We start from the raw sequence: 27,727 nt of genomic DNA, 5'->3' as shown, positions 1-27,727 counted from the left end.
TGAAGACTTATGTGTTTGTGTATTGTTATGTGTTTTATCAGGCCAGACGCCAGACCAAGGCTTCCCAGCACATAATAGAGGTTGGCCATGCTGGGAGATGAGGTTGGAGGAGTCCATCTGCATGATGTAATCTCTGTCCATCATGGACAGAGTGCCTCGTGGAGGCACTTAGGCCTACTCTTTAATTTCATGTCTTATTTGTAAAGTTATATTCTTCAAAAAGTGAAGAATAATCAGTCATTCACATCATCATAGGCCTACAAAGGCTATACAAGGGGTCTTCAGGTCTGTGTGTATAGCCTAGCTCTGTTGTCTTTGTTTGTTTACATGTTTTCTATTAATAGCCTATATGTTGTATGGTGATAATGTGTATTTTCAGACATTAATCACTTGAACCGTCAATACTTTTTTCACCTTTTGTCTGCACTACTGCCCCCCCTACGAGCTTTTATATGTTTTTGTTATGTTATGTCTGGCAGCTATTAGGATAGGCTACTAAAGCCCCCAAACTTGGAGTAGCACTGGAACAATGCTAATGCTGGAATATCACGTGAATTAAAACGAGCGCTCCCTCGTTCCCTCCGCGCGTCCCAGCGGTAGGGGGCGGGTTTGTTTTAGCCCCCCACTTCCAGTGTTGCCATGTCCGCTTATTATAAGCGATTTTTGGCTTGTTTTTTCTGTATCTTCCAAATATTCCACATTTTATTTCAAGATTTGTTTGAAAATAAAAGATCGACCAGCTTGTAAAAAGCTTGTAGAGCAGCTATTTTCAAATAGCCAATGTAAACGTCTGTGCTCTGTTTGGGCTTGTATTCATGGACCTGGTTGCTTATTCTTCTCACAGAATCTGGCAACACTGGCCCTACACTCACATCACAATGGCAAAGGAGTGATGGACGATAAGCGTGAATCTTTTATGCTTGCTTAAACGTTGAATCGTTTAAAAGGATTAAAGGAACATTGTAGGCCTATTGTTGCCTGTTTTTTTCAAGACGCCTTTTTGTTGAAGTGGACTGGTTCCCTCTTAGTTGTGTGCAGCGTAGCAGCGAGGTAAACCTATGGAGCTATTTATGAGGCTTAATGTTTCTATGTGCGTATGGGAAAAGTAGCCTACTCAAATGTTTTACTTTAAGTAAAAGTATCAATACTACAATGTAGAAGTACTCTGCTACAACAAGTAAAAGTCCGGTATTCAAAATTGACTCGAGTAAAAATACAAAAGTATTGGTATAAAAAGTACTTAAAGTACCAAGTACTAAAATGTTTCAAAACAGCCGATCTACAAGCTCACAACGCGTCGCATTGCGACGCGTTGTGAGCTTGTAGATCGGCTATTTTCAAATAGATATAAAATAGGGCTTTATGTGGTTGATGTATATTTTATAATGTAATAATGTATATCTGCCAAGTCACTAGTAACTGCAGTTTTCAAATAATTGCAGTGCAGTAAAAGTACAATATTTGCCTCTGAGATGTAGTGGAGTAGAAGTAAAAGTATAGACAATTGGAAATACTCGCAAAGTAAAAGTACCTCAAAATTGTACTTAAGGACAGTACTTAGTTACTTTACACCACTGGCTATATGAATGCGTAGGCCTGTTTATTGTGTAGCCTACTGCATCATTATGTGTTTGAACAGTTCGGATGTTGACTGAATTGCATTTAAACTGAACAAATCCACCCAAACAGACGGACGACGGTGCCGTGTATTTCCTGGAGGGAATGGAGAACATCTTCTGAGGAGCAGAGTTGTAGCATCTTCAACGTGCCGTGCGCCACCATGTTGAACCCAGTGGTCAAGTTATACAGAATAGGTATGTCTAAGTTTAATTAACGTTAAAGTTAGGTTTAGTAGATGTTAAAGTTTGTTAACACTTACTATGCATAAAGCATTAGGCTTAGCCTATACTTATAATGCATTTATAAAGCTGCTTATAACACAACAATAATAATTACAACTCATAAATACTCATATTAATGATTTATAACAATAAACTTAACACATTCTAAAGCATTTCATGACTTAAGTAGGCCTATACATGATTGTAATCTCCTTATAACACTGTAATTACAGTTAAAAGCACTCACAATGCAATCATAAATATAACTCATAAATACTCATGATTAATGATTTCTAACAATAATCATAACATTCTAAAGCATGTCATGACTTAAAATCAAGCATAAATATTGTAATCTGCTTATAACACTGTAATTACAGTTAAAAGCACTCACAACATTCTCATAATGCAATCATAACACATTATAAAGCTGTGTATCATTTCACTTCACTACACTGGTCAGTGGTCACTCACTGACTTTTTGTTTTGGCCAGGATCCTTCATATTATGCTCATATAGTTGCATAATACATTCTAACCATTTTCATTATAGTGTTATTATAAATCACTATAAGTGGTCATTTGGGTGCTTTAAATAACGTTAAAAAACAAAAACAATGCAACAACGATGCAGTCAGTGATGTTGAACACTAGGTGTCCCAAGTGGTCTCTTTTAAAACCACTGGTAATGGGCCAAATGCCAGGCAATAAACGGTTACAAAGAGAAGAAAGTTACCAGAAGAATTGAGGGAGAGTAACAGGTGGTAAACAATGAGAGGAAGAGGGAGAGAAGGTTTCACCCACTCGGGTGTAACTGCTGGAGTTGTATATAATGCAGCCTTTTGTCAGATGTGTAGATCAATTCCAACCTACAGCGTGCATACAATTAAGTGAAATGGGAGACATTATAAAGTATACTCTCTACACTGTAGAATCTACATTTATGTTACAGCAGTGTATAGTAAGCCTTGTCGAGCCATGTGGCCCACATATAGGGCAGGAGCCTATCTCCTGTTTCTGTAGCGTGAGGCTGCTTGATGTACGAATACACCCCAATCCAACCCTTGATACTGAGTGCCAGGCAGGGAGGCACCAGGTCCCATTTTTAGCATCTTTGGTGTATGACCCAGCAAGGGGATCGAATCCCGACAGGCCACTGAGCTGGTTACAGTAGTGTAGGTCTGCTACAGTCACAACAGTTCACAACAGTCACAATGCGACGTGTTGTGATCTTGTAGATCAGCTACAGTATTTTATATAGTGACCTGTATGCCAAAGTATAAATCAGATTGTAATCTGTTATGATGCACAAGTCATGAATTCTGCTACATCAGCCTGCAATATAACTGGTTAGCTGCAGCACAAATGTGCAGCCTATTTATCTCTCCTCCCCTCCTTTCTATTTTATGCTTCCATTATTTTACCTACTGTATCTTTTAACTGCAGTGCTGATGAGCATGCACAATTAAGAATGTCACCCACCTTATTTGTAATGTGATGTGACAATGAAGATGAAGATTCTGATTGATTCTGATTCTGATATGCTGGGTCTGTGCCAGCATAACCCTAATGCTAAGCATATCCTAACATTATATTTATACTGTACCTCCTGAGAATGAAAGGCAAGCAGAAAGTGCATCATAAAAATAATAATACTCATGTCCGATATTTTACCCTCCTGTTATCAGAAAGTTTTTTTTGTTTTTGTTTTTACAATGACCATGATATTTTCTCCACATTGTAGCCACCAGAGGAGGGGGGGGGGTATCATTGAATAAATATTACTTAAAAGAAAGAAAAATATAATCATTATTATAATCATCTGTGGCACCTTCTGTTCCCTCTTGTTTGACAGCCTTCATCTACGACCCATGTAGCATAACTTATTCTGTTCCTTCATTTCAGACCAGTCTCTACAGTCCAGCATGCAGGTGAAGATGAGTCCTCCAGCACCACCCTGGACCGTTTCTATTAAACAGGAACCTGAAGACTACAAGGACCTCAGTAAGTTTCATGCTGTTTCATTCTTACATTATTTATTGCTTTCTGCCCCCCTTACCCTGCCTCTTTGTGGTCGGCAGCCACCAAGTTCATAAGATCTCTGTTTAAAACTTGAACAGAATTGAGACACTGTAAAAAAAAAAAAAAAGTTTTTTTTTAGTTTTTTACCCAAGGTGGTATGCATTTCTCACTAGTAAGGGTCTGTGTTTGGCTCAATCTGGGACACACGCAGTGTTTCCCCTATATGCATTAAGCAGTGGCGGGCCGCCACCCCTTAAATCTGGCCGCCACACTTTTTTTTATTTTTATCATGGACATATCCGTGATTGGCAGGTAATGTGTTAAGTAAGAAGTGTGAGTACTTCCTCCACCACTGTCTCTTTTGTTATGAGTTTGTCTTTACTACATACTAATAAAAGTATATTTTCTTAAATCTGGAGGGTTTCCGGCAGTCCGAACATTTTACCGCCAAGCCTAAAAAAATCTGGTGAAAAATAAAATGATGCAATGTTGCAATGCAAGGCTCAGGAATGTGCCGCGCAGCGCCGCAGGACAAATCCAATGTAAAGCACATTAACACCAGATAGATTTGTTTTATGTAGTTGTTGTTATTGTGGCTACCCCTGTGCAAAATATGTTTTTTATCGGATCAGAGCAGCGCGTGCGTTGACGCTGTGGGTCCAGAGCGCTTGTAGTCACCGTGTCATAACAAACCAGTGTTGCCATGTCGGCTTATTTCACGCAAGATTTGCAGTCTACAGTAGCCAATTAGAATGAAATCTGCTAAAACTGACTCATACACTGATACAGAAGCATACAGTGGTGGCTTATCCAACGGGCTTGAGGTGCTGAAGCACAGGGCACCAACCCTTGGGGGGGCACCAAATGGCGTGAAGAAAAAAAAAACGGCAAACCAAATATTTTACAGATAGTTACACTATTCTTGTACTATATTAAAATTAAATCATCCTTAACCTTCAAGTTAAAGGGTCTACACCATGAAAATCACTTTTTTCTTGTTTTTTTGTATTTTTTGGGGTCCCCAGTGTCTCTTGTACCCACATTTTTTTTTTAATTTAAATTCAGTCATTCCTTCTCATTTCATGGATTTCCAGAATGGGCGTGTCTGAACAGGCGATCTCAGAATGGAAATGTTTATGATGTCACAAACATTATTGATGGCAAAACCAATGTTAAATGAAAAGTGCCCGAATCGCTCCGAAACTTTTTCTACCCCCCCTAAGTGGGGGTCTACGAACAAATACTTCGGGCTCGGATTTTGGCTCCGCCCCCCGGAAGTGGGTGAAACAGGCACCTCAAACACTTGGTGGAATTGTTCAAAAATGTTCAAAGTGTTTTTTTTTCGATTTTGTATTTTTCTTAGATGCTTCTTTTTATGCAGAATTTTTCCATTTTTTCCCCTTTTTTTAAATAATTTTTTAAAATATTTTTTTGTATTAACAGACAGAATTGCTCAGTAGCCCCCCCTTGCCCAAGAGGACGTTTTGGTATTGCAGCTGAAAGCGCTGTATAAGCCAGAGACAATTGACTTGGGATGAGTATATCTGAGTGATGATTTAGGCTCAAACCTTTTGAAAAAGGTTTGAGGGACATACACCATATGATATTAAATATCAAATATTTTTTTTAAATTCATGGTGTAGCTCTAGTAGAGGCCCTAGGAGGGGTCCACGCGTACCCTCTTATTTTTGGGCGGTGAAACCGCCCCTATAAGTGAGATTTGGAAAAATGTACATTTTCCTGCGCTGTGATCTGGGCCCAGGAAATTTGTACAATTATCCTGCGCTGTGATTGGCCAATCACAGTCTATTCAGGACTGTGATTGGCCAGTGTCACATGACACATGTGCATAGCCCTATATAAGAAACCATAACTTGAAAAAAACAAATATTTGTTTTTTTCAAGTTATGGTTTCGTCCATCATAAAGAGTGTTTCAATAAATGTATTTATCTTTTGTACATGATTGGTTGACTCCATTCAGTATTGTGATTAGCTAGCAAGACACCGCCCACTTCACACAGGGTGTGATTTTTTTTTCTAGTTTAGATTTTTGGCATCCATAGGACCTCTAATATAGGGATTTTGATGATCCCAAGAAAAAAAGTGGTCCAAAGTGTGTTTTTTTCAATGTTTTATTACCCCTATGAGACCTGCAGGATTGCTGGCTGAAACGCCAGCGAGACTGTCTTTCGGAGACTGTGGCACGCTCAAATTTAGACGTAGCCCAAAGATAGCGATACCATTTGATTCTAGACAACCTCAGGTTTCCAATGGGACCAACCTTGTCATGCTACCTTGTCGGGAAGGGGGCTAAATACCTAAGGATTCAAAGTTAGACAACATTTTGTCGAGGGAAAAACGTCCATCACTGTTTTCCAAATGGTCCCCTGAGCTGTCACCTTGATATAAGTGAATTGAAATGGGTTACATGTATACCTACAAGCCTCCCCTGTACATAAATGCCACATTTATGCCAATCTCATGCAGTTTTGGGCAAGAATCATGCAGTTTATTGCATGCAGTACAAATATGTAATTGCCGCCTATTGTAAAAGGGAGACCACTTTACTGTATCTATAGCTGCATGAGACCACTCTACTGTATCTATAGCTGTATGAGACCACTGTACTGTATCTATAGCTGTATGAGACCACTGTACTGCATCTATAGCTGTATGAGACCACTGTACTGCATCTATAGCTGTATGAGACCACTTTATTGTATCTATAGCTGTATGAGACCACTGTACTGTATCTATAGCTGTATGAGACCACTGTACTGTATCTATAGCTGTATGAGACCACTGTACTGTATCTATAGCTGTATGAGACCACTGTACTGCATGAGACCACTGTACTGTATCTATAGCTGCATGAGACCACTGTACTGTATCTATAGCTGCATGAGACCACTGTCTGCATCTATATCCCACTATACTGAATCTAAACCGCTGTACTGCATATATAGATTACTTTACTCCATCTATAGACCACATACATTGACCACTGTACTGTATCTCTATAGACCACTATACTGCATCTCAACTCAACACAACTCAATGGGGGGGGGGCGGGGGGGTCCACAGATGCACTACAGTGGTCTACAGATGTGTCTATAGAAGCACTAGAGGAGTCTACAGGTGCACTAGAGTGGTCTACAGATGCACTACAGTGGTATACAGATCACGCCAGTGGTCTACAGATGCACTAGAGTGGGCTACAGATGCAATAGAGTGGTCTACAGGTGCACTAGAGTGGGCTAGAGAGGGACTAGAGTGGGCTAGAGAGGCACTAGAGTGGGCTAGAGAGGCACTAGAGTGGGCTAGGGAGGCACTAGAGTGGTCTACAGATGCAATAGAGTGGTCTACAGGTGCACTAGAGTGGGCTAGAGAGGCACTAGAGTGGGCTAGAGAGGCACTAGAGTGGTCTACAGATGCACTAGAGTGGGCTAGAGAGGCACTAGAGTGGGCTAGAGAGGCACTAGAGTGGGCTAGAGAGGCTAGAGAGGCACTAGAGTGGGCTAGAGAGGCACTAGAGTGGTCTACAGATGCAATAGAGTGGTCTACAGGTACACTAGAGTGGGCTAGAGAGGCACTAGAGTGGTCTACAGATGCACTAGAGTGGGCTAGAGTGGGCTACAGGTGCACTAGAGTGGTCTACAGGTGCAATAGAGTGGTCTACAGGTGCACTAGAGTGGTTTACAGATGCACTAGAGTGGTCTACAGGTGCAATAGAGTGGTCTACAGGTGCACTAGAGTGGTCTACAGATGCAATAGAGTGGTCTACAGGTGCACTAGAGTGGGCTAGAGAGGCACTAGAGTGGGCTAGAGAGGCACTAGAGTGGTCTGCAGATGCACTAGAGTGGGCTAGAGAGGCACTAGAGTGGGCTAGAGAAGCACTAGAGTGGGCTAGAGAGGCACTAGAGTGGGCTAGAGAGGCACTAGAGTGGTCTACAGATGCAATAGAGTGGTCTACAGGTACACTAGAGTGGGCTAGAGAGGCACTAGAGTGGGCTAGAGAGGCACTAGAGTGGTCTACAGATGCACTAGAGTGGGCTAGAGTGGGCTACAGGTGCACTAGAGTGGTCTACAGGTGCAATAGAGTGGTCTACAGGTGCACTAGAGTGGTCTACAGATGCACTAGAGTGGTCTACAGGTGCAATAGAGTGGTCTACAGATGCACTAGAGTAGTCTACAGGTGCACTAGAGTGGTCTACAGGTGCAGTAGAGTGGTCTACAGATGCACTGCAGTGGTCTACAGATCACGCCAGTGGTCTACAGATGCACTAGAGTGGGCTCGAGAGGCACTAGAGTGGTCTACAGATGCAATAGAGTGGTCTACAGGTGCACTAGAGTGGGCTAGAGAGGCACTGGAGTGGTCTAAAGATGCAATAGAGTGGGCTACAAATGCACTACAATGGTCTACATACCACGACAGGGGTCTACAGATGCACTAGAGTGGTCTATAGATACAGTACAGCATTCTATAGATACAGTAGGTAGTCTATAGATGTAGTACAGTGGTCTCATATAGCTATACAGTGCAGTGGTCTATATATACAGTACAGTGGTATATAAATGCAGTACAGTGGTTTATAGATTCAGTACAGTGATCTATAGATGCAGTACATGATCTCATGCAGCTATAGATGCAGTGGTCTCATATAGAAAGAGATGCAGTACAGTGGTCTAGATACAGTACAGTGGTCTCATGCATGCAGCTATAGATACAGTACAGTGGTCTCATACAGCTATAGATACAGTGCAGTGGTCTCATACAGCTATAGATACAGTACAGTGGTCTCATACAGCTATAGATACAGTACAGTGGTCTCATACAGCTATAGATGCAGTACAGTGGTCTCATACAGCTATAGATACAGTACAGTGGTCTCATACAGCTATAGATACAGTACAGTGGTCTCATACAGCTATAGATACAGTAGAGTGGTCTCATACAGCTATAGATACAGTACAGTGGTCTCATACAGCTATAGATACAGTACAGTGGTCTCATACAGCTATAGATACAGTACAGTGGTCTCATACAGCTATAGATACAGTAAAGTGGTCTCCTTTTTACAATAGGCGGAAATTACATATTTGTACTGCATGCAATGAACTGCATGATTCTTGCCCAAAACTGCATGAGATTGGCATACATGTGGCATTTATGTACAGGGGAGGCTTGTAGGTATACATGTAGCCTCGGAAACCCAGGCTTTTTTTTTTGTTACAAAAGAAAAAAAGCCTGGGGGAGCGATGCACGAACGATGGTCTTGGACCTTGTTATCTCCTAACCAATCAGAGTGCAGAGGGGCGTCGCTCTAAATTTGGTGACGTCAGCGTGCTCGGTGCACAGGCCGAGGGGGGGAGGGGAGGGGAGGCGGGGACATAGATTGGTGAAGCAATAGGAAGCCACGCACAAATCCAGGCGGCTGTGTTTGGGTCCGCCCTTCAAGACCATGGATTGAGCTCGTAGCCTCAGGCTAGTATACATGTAACCCATTTCAATTCACTTATATCAAGGTGACAGCTCAGGGGACCATTTGGAAAACAGTGATGGCCGTTTTTCCCTCGACAAAATGTTGTCTAACTTTGAATCCTTAGGTATTTAGCCCCCTTCCCGACAAGGTAGCATGACAAGGTTGGTCCCATTGGAAACCTGAGGTTGTCTAGAATCAAATGGTATCGCTATCTTTGGGCTACGTCTAAATTTGAGCGTGCCACAGTCTCCGAAAGACAGTCTCGCTGGCATTTCAGCCAGCAATCCTGCAGGTCTCATAGGGGTAATAAAACATTGAAAAAAACACACTTTGGACCACTTTTTTTCTTGGGATCATCAAAATCCCTATATTAGAGGCCCTATGGATGCCAAAAATCTAAACTAGAAAAAAGAATAAGAGGGTACGCGTGGACCCCTCCTAGGGCCTCTAATACTCCTTTAAATTCATTATTTCCGTGGACTTAAAAATCATCGTTTTATTTGATGGCCTTCTTTTTGATTGGCCTTTTATAGGCCCTACCAGCCTGTAGGGGGAGCTAGAGAGTAACATTTTATAATTCTAGCCTGTAGGGGGAGGTAGAGAGTAACATATTATAATACCAGCCTGTAGGGGGAGGTAGAGAGTAACATATTATAATACCAGCCTGTAGGGGGAGGTAGAGAGTAACATATTATAATACCAGCCTGTAGGGGGAGGTAGAGAGTAACATATTATAATACCAGCCTGTAGGGGAAGGTAGAGAGTAACATATTATAATACCAGCCTGTAGGGGGAGGTAGAGAGTAACAATATAATACCAGCCTGTAGGGGGAGGTAGAGAGTAACATATTATAATACCAGCCTGTAAGGGGAGGTAGAGAGTAACATATTATAATACCAGCCTGTAGGGGGGAGGTAGAGAGTAACATATTATAATACCTGCCTGTAGGGGGAGGTAGAGAGTCACATTATAATACCAGCCTGTAGGGGGAGGTAGAGAGTAACATATTATAATACTAGCCTGTAGGGGGAGTAGGAGAGTAACATATTATAATACCAGCCTGTAGGGGGAGGTAGAGAGTAACAATATAATACCAGCCTGTAGGGGGAAGTAGAGAGTAACATATTATAATAGCAGCCTGTAGGGGGAGGTAGAGAGTAACTGTTGAGGGAATCAGACCCTGGGTCAGTAATCACCCAGACTCCCCACCGGAACCCCTTCGAGATGTGCTATAGTCTCTCCGGTTACCGGAATTTTAACCTTACTCCTATTTATCGCTTTATCTAGAATGGATAAACTCTGTCTCTTGAGTTCAACCTAGAGGATCTATTCTCGGTAGATTACAAGTGGCTTCCGACAATGTCTAGACTGCATTGCTCAGAACTCAGGCACAAATCTAGAATTAGATTTAATAAAACACTCAGTGATTGGAGACCAATACTATTGCTTTGGCGTATTTTACCAACAGCTACGGGACACAGCTGCTGCTGTATCTGCGTGTGTGGCTTTAACTGTAACAGACCTAATTTCACTCTTGGCTCTGGTCCTATCACCAAGCAGTCAGTGCCAAGTTTGCTCTCGTGAGCAGCGCTCTTTATCCTGCTTTTATGAGGATATAAGTGAGAGCCACTCGTTGAGAAACTTAACACCAATCACCTTACTCAGTAATAAGAATCAGATAAATATCTCCACTGGGGAAATATCGTTAGAATGAAACCTAAAGCCGTGGGCAGGGCCTGTCCCAACCTGTATCCGTTTAGAGAGAAACTCTCAAACACAGGCTGGCTCCTATTATTAATGTAATAATTTGTGTTACCAAGCTTACCACAGAAATACAGGAAAAGGACAAAAACCCAGGATATCTTTCTCGGCTAATGAAGCAGGGGAGGCAGTCGTCGCACAAAGTGAAGTTCAATAAAAAGTATTTATTAAGAAATGAGTTACAAATATAGAGTAGTAAAGTATTGAAAAGATGAGAGGCCACGAGGTGGCTGTTAGCTGTATATGACAACAGATGTCGTAGATGCAAAAGTCCAGGAAGAGTGTGTCGCCCCACCTAGGCGCTCGGGGGTTAAATACATTAAACCCTTGTGGCAGTATACTGTCAGTACATAGCATCCTCCGCCCCTCCCTCCTGCTCAACTCCCAACCCTTGAAGCACGTACACATGTTCCCATAGTGACGCATAACAGCTGCAGCCGGTGCGTGACCTTGAGCGTCTAGTATTTTATCAGTTTTACCTAGACAGTGCATGAGAAACATTTCTAGCAGAAAACACATTTATAGCTGAGTCATATAGTGCTAGCATTTCTCTGAAGGGCTAACAACTAGCTAAGCATTGTTTTACATGTGGCAATAATCCCTAGTAATAGGGACCTTGCTGGCCTCTTGGATCGGGTTGGTATTGGGCAGGGGGCGCCCCATAGAATCCTGTGTTAGGATGGCGGCGAGGATGGGGTAGGGTCCTTGGTGAGGTCCCCTCGTGCATATGGGTGGGGGTACATCGGTGGACCCCCCCCCTGTTGTAGGGACAGCGTTGTATGGTGGATTCCAATTGCTCCATTGCTCGCTGTCTGCGGGCCACCCAGTGGCTGGCGCCCACGCAGCACGGGTGTGTTTCAGCTTCTCTCTCTTCTTGCCGGCCGACACGGCAGATGCCTTGGGCGGGGGCTTTACAGGAGCTCGGGGTATAGGGGTCACATTGATGGCTTGAGCCTCGCTCTCAACACCCCCTCTGACCTCTGGATCTCCAGCTCCCCTCTCACTGCGGTAGTTCCTTGTAACTCGGATCCCAGTGAATTGGCGCGTCTTGTCAGGTTCAGCACATGGGCCTAGCACGGCACCCTCGCGGAACAGTTCCAGTTGTGACCTAGTTGTGTTACAGATCCAGTTGTGACTCTGGATCTCGTCGATGCAGGCCCACAGCATGTTCTGCCAACCGGTCATGCTCTGGTCAGGTCGGACGACCTGGTAGATTGAGACTCTGGTCGGGAACGTAGAACCCCATCCATCCCCAAGGAGAAGATTGGTGACGCGTGATATTAGTTCGGAAACTTCCTCAAAACGCGTTTTATCATGCCATCCCATAGGGTGGTAGGGCTCTCTAATAGGCCTCCTTCCAGCTTGGATTCCCATGATATTGACCCAATTTCTTGGATCACGCAGTTTTAAGTCAGACATCCGTTTCCCAGCAAGGTCAATCAGATTCAGCCGGGCCATGCGACTGGCCAAACCTCTGGTATCAGTTACTGACTCTCGGGTAGAAGTAATCTGCCTCGAGCTTCTCCTGCCCATTCTGGTAGAGGAGCGTATAGGACCCCCAACGGGTCTGGGGGTCTCTCGATGAGTCCCCCCTAAAGTTGACCAGACCCCGGCAGCCTCAACTATACTCATCGGGGGTGCTAAGGTCTGGTCTTCATACAGGAAAACAGTTCCCTCGGCGTCTGCCATATGAGCAGAAAGCCCTGCTATTTCTCCTGTCACTTCTACGTCGTTTGCCTGGAAGAGAGACATATTGGCACTTTTACCTCGGAGAGTCAACCTCGGAGTGTGTAAGAGCCCTACCCATCCTTGCTTATCAAGGGTGACTTCTCTCTTCAGGGAGTTGTGACGTAACTTACAGTAAGAATTCATCCTCCCCTTCGAGGGGAGGCTTGATTTTTCCTACTACAGATTGGCCCACTGCCTTCAAGGTCTCGCCCACTAATGGAAGGAGGCCAATTTTATGCAGAATTGAGACAAAGATAACAAATCCCACAGCCAACATTACTGGAACCCCCCACTTGAGGATCGTTGCTATGGTAACCCAGGCTGTCTGAATGAGAGATGTAACTTGAGTGTATATCTCAGAGGCTCCTTCTATGATAGAATTCCCCAAATCCTTGGCAGCGCTACCGGTAGCTGCTGCTAAGATTATCATGGTAGCTGTGAAATCACTATAATTCCACCGGTCCCTTGGAGATCTATCCTGTGAACAATTCCCCTCGCTGAGGTTCCAGCCATGAGTTATAGGCCAGACCCCCTCAAGAGAGAATTGCTTAGTGGTCCATCCTTCGCCAGGAGCCGTGACCGAACCCCCCTCCTGGAGGTAGGAGGAAGGGCCCTGCCAGGGAGATTGGTAATCGAAGGTGGCTCTGGCACACTGTCCAGTGATTGCAGCATACTTATTGTAACTATTGCAATCATATAATTGTTTTTCTCGCCTAGTCCGATCTCGGTCATTGCAAAATCGGGAATTAGCATAGCTCCATCTATTCAGAAGGTACGCTGAAGGCGGGAAAAAGTAGGGGTACCCCTTCACGTAGACCTCCTCATTGATATTCATTGAGTTTCCACATTTTAGGGTCCTTCCTTGCCAATTAACCGTTGCCAAGCGCTTACCCAAAGGGCCGGCAGGTGAAGTGCGGTGACAGTTAAGCACCACTAATGGGGCTCCTATATTACGAGGGTAGTTGGGATCTAGGTACTCTGTGCCTAGATCTCCATGTACAGCCCTCCACCTCTTTCCATCTAAAGGCGTCGCAGCTATAGGAGCGTCATACCAGTGCATGTTAGCCCAAGCCCCCGGCTGGGGGGGTGGATTACGCGCAACGTAGTACCAATCCAGAATTTTGTCCATACTTTGGCCAAAAGTCTGTGTTATGCCTAGTGGCTGTGTTCCCCAGGTCACCCAGGTCTGGTTATTGACGTGGGTTATTCTCCTAGTGGATACCAGATCCACCATCGCGGATGTGGCTTCGTCCACATGGGTTTGGGGAAACGAATCTACCTGGTAGCACCACATCCAGTTTTCCTTAGTGCAATATTGCTTCCCCGGATACCCATAGGTGGTGTCCGGGTAGTCACCCAACTCCGCACCTGTCGCCCCAAAAGAGGGCTCCAGGCCCCACCTTACTTTGTAACCATCTTTCGTCTTCCTGGTTAAAAGCAAGGGTGGGGGGATATCCAGTTCCCCTGGGGAATCATGGATTGGGTTTAATGACTTATGTAATTTAGGTGGGAGAACCTTTTTGCTTTCGCGGTTAGGGCCGTGATTTTCCAGTAGTTCCTCCAGAGTATTCCCCCTCACCGTAGTTGGGGGCACTATGTCTCTAGCCATCTTGCCTAGAGACACCCGCAACATCCCGGGGAGGGAGGGCTTCTCCTTGGAGATTACTCTTTCGGTAGATAACTGGAGACCCGTGACCATTGCTGCGAATTGTTGATGTAGGAACATGACTAGCTTGTCGTCCTCTGACTTGCGGCTTTTATGCCAACAGTGCTGTATTAGCAGTGTCTCGTCATGGGTTAGCCCCAGACCCGCATAATATCCCCAATCGTTTAGTGCATTTCCGTCCCTATTCAACGTCATTCTATACCTCCTTAATCGATCTCTAAAATTGAATCGACAGGAGGCCGGTTCTCCTATTGTGCCATTTCCGCCAAGTTGGATCCCCATAGTCCGGGCCTCACGGCACATAGGGACCAAGGTTCCTTCCTCGCGGATCGCCTTTTTGAGAAACGTGGTTTTATCCAGGTCTCTCCATGGCCTATCTGTTTCATTCAGGCCTCCCTCCACGCAGTGCAAGAGAGCATCCATCACTCGGGTCCCAAAGGAGCCGGTGAGTTTGCTTACTTGCTCTGGGTCGAGAACGGGAGCTTCGAATGTGTACAGAGTGTGGCCTCCGGCCAAGGTTTCTCTAAGAATCCATGGCAAGCCAGGTGGGTAGGCTCGGTATCCTCCGGGTCCTGGCTTCTTTTTAGCAAGGACCCAAGGATACCACTTCTTGACCGGAGATAAAGAGAACCCTGAGGCTAGCTTTTCCCGGGCCAATTGTTTTGAACCATGTTTTACCAGAGGTGCAGCCATCAAAGGAATAGCTATTGGCGTATCCCTCTGAGGATTTTCTAGAATATCTAGCATATTTAGAACCTCCATAAGGTTTGCCATTTCCTTTAAGAAAGCTTCTAGCTCTCTTTTCTCACTAATGGGCCATCTCGTCACAGTAGTTACAACATGCACCTCCACTGTTACAGGGTTCAATACTGACACAAATTTGCGACCGTTTTCCAATTTCACTGCCTTAGTCTGATTGACTTGGATCAGAGAACAATTGGACACTTCCTCCCAAGGTTCCCACTTTGGGTCCCCCTCATAGCGGAAGCGTGTTGTCACAGTCACACAAGCATATGTGGTTCGGGGCCCTTCTACTGTTCTCAGCTTCTGGACCACCTCTCCACGTAGCCTGTTTACACTGATTGAGTCTATTTCGTAGTCTAACAATCCTTTTACTTCCTCCTCCCTTTGCTCCGTTAGCTCGGGCCATGTAAGGTGCGAGTTACAGTGCTCGGGATTCATGACGTGACAGTCGATGTCATTCTCCATAAGAGAACACTGGGGTGGTGGCCCTAGCTTTGTTAAGTCCAAAGGAGGGCCTCCATTCTCAGCGTTTTGGAATGACTTCCACAACTCCCAGTGTGTCTGGGGGTTATTCTGTCTCATGCATGGCAGTGGACTTACTATTGTAAGGACACCCAGTACCCCCCTTTCCCTGTTATTCAGGGTAGGGGGAAACTCATATTCCCATTGCACCCGTGTCTGGGGGTGCGACAGGGCCCTTATGAGTCCTAAAGTCACCACCAGAGCCATAGCCGTGAAAGTGACTTTTACTAATAGTTTGGCTGTCATTCGGGTGATACTGATTTTTCGGGGAATTTCTGGAGGAGTAATACCTGTCCTGGGGCCCAGGAAAGTTTCTCTAAAGATTGTATCATCTCCTCCGTCATTCCCCTCATCAGCGCGGTCAGTCATCCTGGCACTCCCCCTCCCCTTGTCACCGCTGGAGACCTGCGGGGAGAAGGGTCACAGTCAAGACTACCTTAATAGGTTCCCGCATCCTTTCTATCTCCCCCGAAAGTCCTTACGGCCCTGCGCCATAGTCCTTCTTTCTCAGTCCCCTCCACCCATCCATCAGGCTGCACCTGTCTATCCCCTAAGGGGACCGCAAATGAAACCCGTGGCAGTTTGGGTGTAAGGGTCCTATCGGGCACAGGAATAACTCCGAACCCAAATGAGATCACATTACCTTCAGGGTCCACGTCCACTGACACGGTTGCCCTGACCCACTGGTATCCTTCCTTTTCAGGGTGTTTACCATGGGTTATACAGGAGCCTAATGACAGCCCGGCAGCCTCAGAACCGAAGGGGGCCGGGCCATCGTTTGCGAGGATTTCCCATACCAGACTCTCTCTGGTCAGGTTCTTCCTCATATAGATAGTGTGTTCAGTGTACCAGTCCCAGTGAGATAGACTATAACTATCGTCTTGGTACGGCACACGCTCACACGGTACGCTTAATGCAGTACGAGCCCCCAGCATGCATTTTATTAATGCCTGTATGCTCAGTACCACTGCTTTGCCCACCATCTTTTCAGCAGATTTGCCCTTCGGGTCGGCCCCCAGGACCATCCGCCGTGATGGAGTGTCGGCGATGCATATGGTCTCTCGGCCCTTTTTCCAATGGGTGCGAGAGGAACGGGAAGGCACAGGAATGGGATAACACCAGTTGATAGACTTCTCCAGGTCAGACAGGGTCAGGAGGTGTAAATCCTCCGTACTCCCTTTGAACTGGATCCCAGCCTTATTGGCCAGGGCCTTTCGAACCGGGGTCATCCCACTCTGCAGGTAACCTTTTCCCGTTGTAATACAAACGCCAGAGTTGACCTTTGCGCCCTTATGCAGGGGGCATGGGAACAACTCATCTCCCGTCCAAGCGCACTGGCACTTGTTGGCCCATGATTTACTCATGGGCGGATAACTCGCCAGTACTATTCTGCCACACCAGTTAACGTAACACGTGCCACAGAGTAGGATACGACAGCCCCTAGGGCCTTCTCTAGGGCCTAGGTCAATAGTCGCATCCTCCCTCATACTCAGCTGTGTCACCCACCCTGGCGGAACTGCAGCTGGCTTGCATTTACCCTGCCCCGCCCAACGCTGTGCTGCAACTATCACGTCGCACACTGCGCACAGGCAGGGGGAGTGTCTCCACAGCCACTCTATGGGCTTCTTGTCAAAACCTATTATTGGCAAGAACCCACCCTTCGCCTCCTTAGCCGTCCCCATGCCTCTCCCTAGCCAGATATCCTTACCGTTGGTGCCAGGAGACATAACAAAGAGTGCCCGCTTGTTGGCACACTCCAAAGCAAAAGGTAGGGACCTCTGGGTCTCAACGTTATTCTCTGCTTTAGAATGCTTCGACGCCATAGTACTAAATCACTGAGTTTTGCGAATCTGCTTAGTATGTACTACACCAAATTCCTGTAATACCAACCTGTGTGGACTCAACACTTCTACCACAGTGTCACGTCCTTCACTCTTCAGCTTAGGATTTCGTCCCTCAGGTCTGCGGCACACCCACACTTCTTCACCTACGGAAAAGAGAGGAGGAGAGGGGTCAGTGCCTGGCACGTACCTCTTCAACTCTCTTCCTAGGTTTACAGTGTCGTGTAACCTGAGGAGAGGGAGGGGTTCGTCCTATGTACTCTCCACCCCCTCACGCACGCGAAATCCTTGACCTCCCGCACTGTGCGTTTGGCCACACCATTGGTACTAGCTAGATAGGGTACTGACCAGAGAGCCTGGATTCCCCTATCTTCCAATACCTTGGTTACTGGTTCGGCTTTGAAGTAGGTTGCATTGTTCATCTGGAGGGATTCCATTTCTGGTCCCTCCTTCAGTACGCTGCATAATATGATAGCTACTTGCAAGCCAGTAGGTGCAAACATAGGAAGCACCTTTATTAAACCTGAATAATGATTTCATCATCCGGTTTTGCTAAGGCCAAGAGGTCTTTTGGGGCCGATAAAGGCGCCAAACCAGGCTTAGCCACTATTATCCCTTCAATCCCATGCTTTCCAGCAGTGGGCATTAAAGAGTGACATGCACATATACACATATCCATACACACTATGTATATACATATATACACACATATATCATACGGGCATATAGCTGGTATATTAGCATGCAATGTGACTTCAGCTCCTGTGTCTACGAGGTGTTCTTCCCCGTCAATATTACAGAGGAGCTTTCAGTCTTTCTCAGTAGCATTAATTTCCAGTGCCGCTGATAGAGGCCTGTATTCTGAATCTATCGAGATAATGGTATTTACTCTCGCTTTTTAAATATATAGGCAAGCATATATAGGCTCACAGGAGCCTTCAGGGCAACGCGTTTGGCGCGGTGCGCTTCTTGCTCCTCCTTTGAGAGTTTGTCCCATACCTCTGGCTTGAGGTAGGGTACCAATGATTTTCGGCCTGTGGTCCGGGGTTCTCCCTGGGACTTCGGGCTCTGGGCTTTCGGGGTGGGGCTCCGAGGCTTCCCCCCCTTGTTCCCGTTTTTTGGCTGAGAGGTGTTTTTCTCTCTGGCCTTTCTTTCCCCCCGGGGTGGCGGTTCGTTTGGGGAACCTGTAGCCCGGGGTTCTGTCACCTTTGAGGTTTTCCTTTGATCCAAGCGCCGATGCATTGCTAGTGCATGGCGTCGACCCCGACCGATAACCTCATTAGTGAGTTGTACTTGCCCTTCACTAGGGAAGGCTTCATTGCAGCCCGGTGGGGGGCCTACAATGGTAGCATTTGGGCATTTTACAATGCACAAATGGAAATGCCTAAATGCATCGGTAATATGTGACAGGGCAGGAAAGGCTTGGAGAGGATCGCTATGATCGTCCCCTTCTTCCTCGTCCGATGAGGAGGAAAAATCCTCATTACTCGCTCCCTCTGTGGGAGTGGAACTTGAGGTTGCCATATCCTTTTAGCTAGGTTGGATTTTGCTAATCTTTCGCATAAGTAATATTATCTCTAACTCTTATCTCGTGGCTTTCGAGCAGTTATGCTGGTCCTTCACAGAGATGTTTTTACCACCTGTGGCTGCTGGTTGCGCATACCAGCCTCTGTTTCACCCTGTTAGGAGAGATACGCTAGCGGATACAGCCTCCGGTACAAGTTAGCTCTATGCTCACAAATTAGAGTAATAATAGCTATACTTCCTGAGTTCTGATATACGGCTTGTAACTCCTAGATAATGATGGACTCGTGTCCACCCAGGGACGCCATGTTGAGGGAATCAGACCCTGGGTCAGTAATCACCCAGACTCCCCACCGGAACCCCTTCGAGATGTGCTATAGTCTCTCCGGTTACCGGAATTTTAACCTTACTCCTATTTATCGCTTTATCTAGAATGGATAAACTCTGTCTCTTGAGTTCAACCTAGAGGATCTATTCTCGGTAGATTACAAGTGGCTTCCGACAATGTCTAGACTGCATTGCTCAGAACTCAGGCACAAATCTAGAATTAGATTTAATAAAACACTCAGTGATTGGAGACCAATACTATTGCTTTGGCGTATTTTACCAACAGCTACGGGACACAGCTGCTGCTGTATCTGCGTGTGTGGCTTTAACTGTAACAGACCTAATTTCACTCTTGGCTCTGGTCCTATCACCAAGCAGTCAGTGCCAAGTTTGCTCTCGTGAGCAGCGCTCTTTATCCTGCTTTTATGAGGATATAAGTGAGAGCCACTCGTTGAGAAACTTAACACCAATCACCTTACTCAGTAATAAGAATCAGATAAATATCTCCACTGGGGAAATATCGTTAGAATGAAACCTAAAGCCGTGGGCAGGGCCTGTCCCAACCTGTATCCGTTTAGAGAGAAACTCTCAAACACAGGCTGGCTCCTATTATTAATGTAATAATTTGTGTTACCAAGCTTACCACAGAAATACAGGAAAAGGACAAAAACCCAGGATATCTTTCTCGGCTAATGAAGCAGGGGAGGCAGTCGTCGCACAAAGTGAAGTTCAATAAAAAGTATTTATTAAGAAATGAGTTACAAATATAGAGTAGTAAAGTATTGAAAAGATGAGAGGCCACGAGGTGGCTGTTAGCTGTATATGACAACAGATGTCGTAGATGCAAAAGTCCAGGAAGAGTGTGTCGCCCCACCTAGGCGCTCGGGGGTTAAATACATTAAACCCTTGTGGCAGTATACTGTCAGTACATAGCATCCTCCGCCCCTCCCTCCTGCTCAACTCCCAACCCTTGAAGCACGTACACATGTTCCCATAGTGACGCATAACAGCTGCAGCCGGTGCGTGACCTTGAGCGTCTAGTATTTTATCAGTTTTACCTAGACAGTGCATGAGAAACATTTCTAGCAGAAAACACATTTATAGCTGAGTCATATAGTGCTAGCATTTCTCTGAAGGGCTAACAACTAGCTAAGCATTGTTTTACATGTGGCAATAATCCCTAGTAATAGGGACCTTGCTGGCCTCTTGGATCGGGTTGGTATTGGGCAGGGGGCGCCCCATAGAATCCTGTGTTAGGATGGCGGCGAGGATGGGGTAGGGTCCTTGGTGAGGTCCCCTCGTGCATATGGGTGGGGGTACATCGGTGGACCCCCCCCCTGTTGTAGGGACAGCGTTGTATGGTGGATTCCAATTGCTCCATTGCTCGCTGTCTGCGGGCCACCCAGTGGCTGGCGCCCACGCAGCACGGGTGTGTTTCAGCTTCTCTCTCTTCTTGCCGGCCGACACGGCAGATGCCTTGGGCGGGGGCTTTACAGGAGCTCGGGGTATAGGGGTCACATTGATGGCTTGAGCCTCGCTCTCAACAGTAACCTATTATAATACCAGTCTGTAGGGGGAGGTAGAGAGTCACATATTATAATACCAGCCTGTAGGGGGAGGTAGAGAGTAACATATTATAATACCAGCCTGTAGGGGAGGGTAGAGAGTAACATATTATAATACCAGCCTGTAGGGGGACAATTCATATACATATATATATAAATATTTTCCTGCTCATTACTGTGCACATGCACTATATAAGTCTTCGTGTTTGAGCACAAATATACATTTTGAGAACCCAAAAAAATTCGGCATGCGCGCCACACATCCTCCCCCACACCTTCAGCTTCTGGCTAGGGGAAACACTGACACGTGACACATATCATGTTTTGTTTTTCCTGTGTTCCAGGTGAAGCCATGGACAGAGAACTGCACCTGCAACAGATCCTCCAAATATTTAAAGAGGAAAGTGATGAGGAGGATTTCCTGGGATTCCCTGCCTCAGGTATGGACGAGGACAATAGTATTAAAAATAGAACGGAAAGATGGAAAAAAGAGCCTTCCTTATTTTAGGGTCGATATTTATTTTTAAAAGTCCTTTAACACAATCACCCGTATTCTGAGGGAAACGGCTGAAGGCTGCTTATCCATGCCCTTTTGTTCTAGTGTCTGGAACAGTCAAGAGACCAGTGCCTAAGGAGAGATCTGCCAAGCACATACCTAAGATGCATTGCAGATAAATAAGCTTGTGCATTTAGTGATTTTAAAAACCAATTAAAATCAATTCTAAAACGAACAGCCAATAGAGGGACTTTAAAATGGGGGCAATGTGTGCTCTCCGTTCGGGTCTTTATCATCATGCATGCTGCTGCGTTCAGGACAAGCTGTAACCGTCAGGAGAGCAATACAATTGTAGTTGATGTTACAACAGTAGTAGTTTTTACAACCTGCTAGTGATAAAAGCATCCATGAGCTTTTCTGTGTCCGTCTGAGTGAGAAAAGAGCGAACTCTGACGATTGTTTATAAAATGATAAAATTCAACCGCAAACCTGTCTCAAGCTAAACAATAGCCGTTGTAGGCTCGACAAACGGAAGATAGGACAAAAAAAACATCTCACTCTCCAGGTGCCACACACATTCATAAGATTCATGCATCCAAGGTAAGGGCTGGGTATCTGAGACACAAACCAGAGCCTCATTAATGGCAGACAGAGACTGAGGGTGTGTACGGTGTACTGGTGGTGAGCTGAAGTGAGCTGTCATCATGTGGATGAAATGTCTGTTAGTTTGGCTGATCGCCACCAACTTGCACCCTCGTTTTCGTGGCAGTATGAAGCTCTGCTTAGGCAGAGATATTCAGAATAGGCAGACAGCGGCGGCTTGCAACTGATAGGAGAAAACCCGCCCGGGGCAGATTTTACTTGTCCGTTGGTTTGTCTAACCTGCCCCAGGCAGTCCTTATTGTCAGATCCATCAGCTGACAGAAAAGGTTAGGCATGTAATACAATTCAAATCAATAGAGTACCGAAGTCCTGACGTCACTCGTTCATCCCCTGGATCACGGAAGTATTTTCTCTTTAGAAAATAACATTGAACTAGATATCGAACTAGAATCGTCTCATATAAGAATTGTAGTCCAAAAATAAACAAACTGTCCTGGCGATATTGTCAGGGAGATGGCTCTGTATCGTTTACGATAGTCACTCATAATTTGATACAGTCTGTTTCTGGAGTAAAGTTTATTAATTCGGTGACGGTAACATAAGCGTTTTCTCGCCTACAGTTCTGGAGATTTTGAACCCGCCTCTCTAGACCAGATATCAGACACGCTAGGGCAGCCTAATAACTCACTTCCTGTTTCAGATTCCTTTAGGCACCCCTTCTAGGATGTCTTAGGATGACCCAAGGGACATATGTGCCAAATGCTATGCTTCTATGAGATTCTATAGGCTTTTTGAGTCAATCGACAACACTGTAGGCAGCCATTTTCAATTTGGTCAATAACTCACTTCTTGTTTCAGATTCCTTTGGGCACCCCTTCTAGGATGTCTTAGGACGACCCAAGGGACATATGTGCCAAATTCTATGCTTCTATGGGATTCTTTATTTTTGAGTCAATCGCCAACATTAGGCGGCCATTTTCAATTTTGTCAATAATTCACTTCCTGTTTAAGATTGTTTTGGGCACCCCTTCTAGGATGTTGTAGGATGACCCAAGGGACATCAGTATCAAATTTCAAGCTTTTATCCGCCGCGTAATGATTTGACAATTTCTTTAGCTTAATCCCCCCTACTAATAGTTCAATTCACCGAATTGGAATCGCATGTCATGCGGCCTCTGACGGTATTCCTCACGTCCCGACCCGCGACTCGCGTCGGTGCAACCACACTTTGCAATTTCCCAGAATTGCGAATATTCTAGTTATCAAAGTGTACTGCTGTCTGCACAGATTTCAGTGAAAGATCCTCTCGGTAAATTGTTCGTTTCCTGCGTCGGTTGTTATAATCTAATGCAGACGTTTTGGACACTGGTAGTAGGAGTGGTCAAGCAGCAGTGACTGAATTATACAGTAAGAAGAAAGTGTATAATTACTGTATAATTAACAATGAACACATTGTAGAATAAATAAAACAATGAACACATTGTAGAATAAATACTGTAAGAGATGGAGACCAGAGCTTCATTCGTTGTAAATGACAATATAAATACATGCTATTGTACATATGTATGAATAATCTGTTGTTTTCTATCTCAGGTACCTGTTCTGCCCTGTCCCCAGTGAAACCAAAGCAACCCTGTTGTAACCTTTGTGGGAAAAGCTTCAGCACAAAGTATTTCCTAAAAAAGCACCAGAGAATACACACTGGAGAAAAACCTTACTGCTGTGGCAATTGTGGGAAAAGCTTCACCACAAAGTCTTATCTTCAGATACACCAGAGAATTCACACTGGAGAAAAGCCTTTCTACTGTGACCAATGTGGGAAGAGATGTCGCACTTTACGTGAATTAAAGAGTCATCAGCGCATCCATACTGGAGAGAAGCCTTACTGCTGTGATCATTGTGGGAAGAGTTTTTGTTCTTCAAGTCAATTACATATTCACGAGCGCATCCATACTGGAGAGAAGCCTTATTACTGTGGCCAGTGTGGGAAGAGTTTTCGTAATTCAGTCTCATTTGCGTATCATCAGCTTATTCATTCTGGAGTGAAGCCTTACTTCTGTGAACAATGTGGGAAGAGTTATCGTACTTCAACTCATTTAAAGGACCATCAGCGCATGCATACTGGCGAGAAGCCTTACGGCTGTGAACAATGTGGGAAGAGTTATCGTACTTCAACTCATTTAAAGGGTCATCAGCGCATGCATACTGGTGAGAAGCCTTACGTCTGTGAACAATGTGGGAAGTGTTTTCGTAGTTCAAGTCAATTAAAGAGTCATCAGCGCATGCATACTGGAGAGAAGCCTTACAGCTGTGGACAATGTTGGAAGAGTTATCGTAGTTCAAGTCAATTAAAGAATCATCAGCGCAGCCATACTGGAGAGAAGCCTTACGGCTGTGAACAATGTGGGAAGCGTTATAATACTTCAAGTCAATTAAAGAGTCATCAGCGCATCCATACTGGAGAGAAGCCTTACGGCTGTGAACAATGTGGGAAGCGTTATAATACTTCAAGTCATTTAAAGAGTCATCAGCGCATCCATACTGGCGAGAAGCCTTACGGCTGTGAACAATGTGGGAAGAGTTATCGTACTTCAACTCATTTAAAGGGTCATCAGCGCATCCATACTGGCGAGAAGCCTTACGGCTGTGAACAATGTGGGAAGAGTTTTCGTCATACAAGTCAATTAAAGAGTCATCAGCGCATGCATACTGGAGAGAAGCCTTACGGCTGTGAACAATGTGGGAAGCGTTATAATACTTCAAGTCAATTAAAGAGTCATCAGCGCATCCATACTGGCGAGAAGCCTTACGGCTGTGAACAATGTGGGAAGAGTTTTCGTCATACAAGTCAATTAAAGAGTCATCAGCGCATGCATACTGGAGAGAAGCCTTACGGCTGTGAACAATGTGGGAAGCGTTATAATACTTCAAGTCAATTAAAGAGTCATCAGCGCATCCATACTGGCGAGAAGCCTTACGGCTGTGAACAATGTGGGAAGAGTTTTCGTCATACAAGTCAATTAAAGAGTCATCAGTACATGCATACTGGAGAGAAGCCTTACGGCTGTGAACAATGTGGGAAGAGTTTTCGTCATTCAAGTCATTTAAAGAGTCATCAGCACATGCATTCTGGAGAGAAGCCTTAGGCCTACTACTGTGAGCAGTGTGAGAAAAGCTTTAGACATTTGAGTGTTCTTAGGAATTCTTAGAAATTAAAGCATACTGTAGAGAAAGAGGCCTTACTGGTGTGACCAGTGTGGTAAAAGCTTCAAAACAACATCTTACTTCAAATCACATCAGAGAATTCACACTAGATAGATGACTGAACAATGTGCCAACAGTTTTCAATATTTCAGGAACATTAATGATTCATCAGCACATCTATAATGGCGAGAGAAGCATTACTGCTGTGGCCAGTGTGGGACGAGCTTCACCCAAACGTCATCTTTTAAAAACTACCACAAATGAACACTGGAGCTTGATTTTGCCAATCAAGAAGTTTAAAGATCACAACATCCCTATTGGAAAGCTTCAATTGGGCGACCCTATAGCCAAGCGGTTAGGTCACATTGGTGCAAAATGCCCTGATCAGCAAATCTGATTTCCACCATTTGCTGCATGTCCTTCCCCAAATCTGTCTGCATATCCTGTCTCTCCACTATCAAGTAAAGGTTAAAATGCCCCAAAAAACAAAACTTAAAAGAGGAAAAGCCAACATCCAAATGTCTCCTTTCCCCCCCAAGAATAGGCAATTATTTTCTTTACCCCTTTTTGTCCCAATTTACTTAATCTGTAATTAATCCACCCCACACATTTCTGTGTTTCCACTGTTGTACCGTACTGCCTCACCTGACAGTGATCAGTCCCCACCAGGAGGATGTAGCGCCTCCGTCCTATTCGTTACATTCCACACCCCCTGCTGACAGGTGCCTCCCCAGCCCATATTTAGTAGCGGAACAATCTGTTCATGCTGCTACTGCGATCATGGCCAGGCAAGCTATACCGTTGTATCAAAGTCCACCAGATTTCTGGGCAGTTTCCTCCTGGCTACCATCAGAAGGTTGAACAAACACTGAGCACCGCCTGTCACGACTCACCAGGCTGTGCTGACAACACAGGCTACCCATCGATTAAAGTTCTCAGTCGCCACGACAGATTTCGCAGACAGATTGAGAGATAGGCGGAGATAGGCTATTTTCCGTTATTATTTTAAGATTAGAGCATTTGAAGTGGTCAAACTAGCAATATTGTATGTTCAGAACAGAAGCATCTTCCATAAATCTTAATAGTCTTGGATATTTCATATGACAACAAAGGTTAAAGTGTCAATCTGTGATTTCTTCACCTGGTTGGTATGTACAGCAGGAACAATATTACTGAAACATCATTATTTTACTTGTGTTAATTTTTCTAGTGTGCGAGGCTCCTTTCACACTGTATCAAAAAACGCATAATAGGACTTGGTCATACAAACATTTTCAGTCTCATGATTTTATTTTGCTTTAATCCATGAGCCACCAAACAGGATTACTTTTCTGTACGTGTAAGACTATAGGAGTGCTCTGGTGCTGCTGTACTCGAACTGACACCTATTACTTACTTTGGCATGTGATGATATACTATATACTGCTAAATGATGTCTCACCTGCACGTGAGATTATATGCACAAACGTCTATGTTCTACATCTGTTGCTATTCTATTGCTGCTATTTTAGCTGCTTCATTCCATTATCATTATTCTTTTAACCATGTATGTATGTATGTATGTATGTATGTATGTATGTATGTATGTATGTATGTATGTATGTATGTATATGTATACATACATGTATACATGTATACATGTATGTATGTATGTATGTATGTATGTATGTATGTATGTATGTATGTATGTTACTCATACTAGGAATATTTGTAATATCTTACCTGTTTTGTATATGTATTCATTTTACTCTGCTCATATGAGGGCACATTTTCATTGTTCTTTCTATCTCTATTCTTATTCCCTTCCTGAAAACTACAAAATATGGGAGCTTGTATGAAAATGTATTTCACTCACTTTCTTTTACACCTATGATGTGACAAAGTTGAAGTTGAATAAAATGATCGGATAACATGTCCTGTTTTGCAACATGATAAAGCACAGACCAGCAGTTTTATCAGAATATAATTATCCTGCATTTGTTTTTTTAGATGCATGTCCAAAGGCAAGCTTAGGATCAACTTCATATCATATCTACAAAACTGCACCGGGGCATTGGCGGTGCTACGTACAGAAACGATATAGCTCTACCATCCAAATCTTAAACATTGTTCTGTTAATGCTGCTGTACATAAAGTTCGGAGCATCTAAAGTGAGTTGAGAGCCCCCTTGTTTCACATTACAATTACAAATAACTGAATTACTGTATATACAACATACATTCATGTATAGTGCTTCAATCATGTCCACTTTTAAGAGGTGTACATGAAACCTGTCAGTTGTGATGAAGCAACAGTGAGTCGGTGGTGGGCATTAAGTACATTTATTCAAGTACGCACAAGTCCTTTTACTCAACATTAGTATACCCATTTGGTTACCCAGACATCCATTTGGCTGGCCA

General features: G+C 44.6%; 1 protein-coding gene across 1 annotated transcript; it reads left to right on the top strand.

Moving 5' to 3' along the window:
- Positions 1-899: 899 nt before the first annotated feature.
- Positions 900-26,840, top strand: LOC308098665 (uncharacterized protein). The gene is made up of 5 exons (XM_080447072.1): positions 900-1,050; positions 1,690-1,814; positions 3,746-3,844; positions 21,370-21,465; positions 23,718-26,840. The coding sequence occupies exons 2-5, from the start codon at positions 1,781-1,783 to the stop codon at positions 25,268-25,270; spliced, it is 1,782 nt and encodes a 593-aa protein (XP_080303198.1). The 5' UTR covers positions 900-1,050; positions 1,690-1,780; the 3' UTR covers positions 25,271-26,840.
- Positions 26,841-27,727: the final 887 nt, after the last annotated feature.

The sequence above is a fragment of the Gymnoscopelus braueri genome (assembly GCF_963280865.1).
Source record: "Gymnoscopelus braueri genome assembly, chromosome: 13".
In the NCBI taxonomy this organism is placed as follows: domain Eukaryota; kingdom Metazoa; phylum Chordata; class Actinopteri; order Myctophiformes; family Myctophidae; genus Gymnoscopelus; species Gymnoscopelus braueri.
The sequence above is the reverse complement of the archived record's forward strand: the minus strand, read 5'-3'. Positions and strand labels throughout refer to the sequence as shown.

Bases quoted from the DNA above. Each gene is read 5' to 3' on its own strand.
- LOC308098665 (XM_080447072.1), top strand. From the start codon at position 1,781: ATGTTGAACCCAGTGGTCAAGTTATACAGAATAG. The intron at 3,845-21,369 runs GTAAGTTTCATG...CCTGTGTTCCAG, and splicing joins TGAAGACTACAAGGACCTCA to GTGAAGCCATGGACAGAGAA. The intron at 21,466-23,717 runs GTATGGACGAGG...TTTCTATCTCAG, and splicing joins CCTGGGATTCCCTGCCTCAG to GTACCTGTTCTGCCCTGTCC.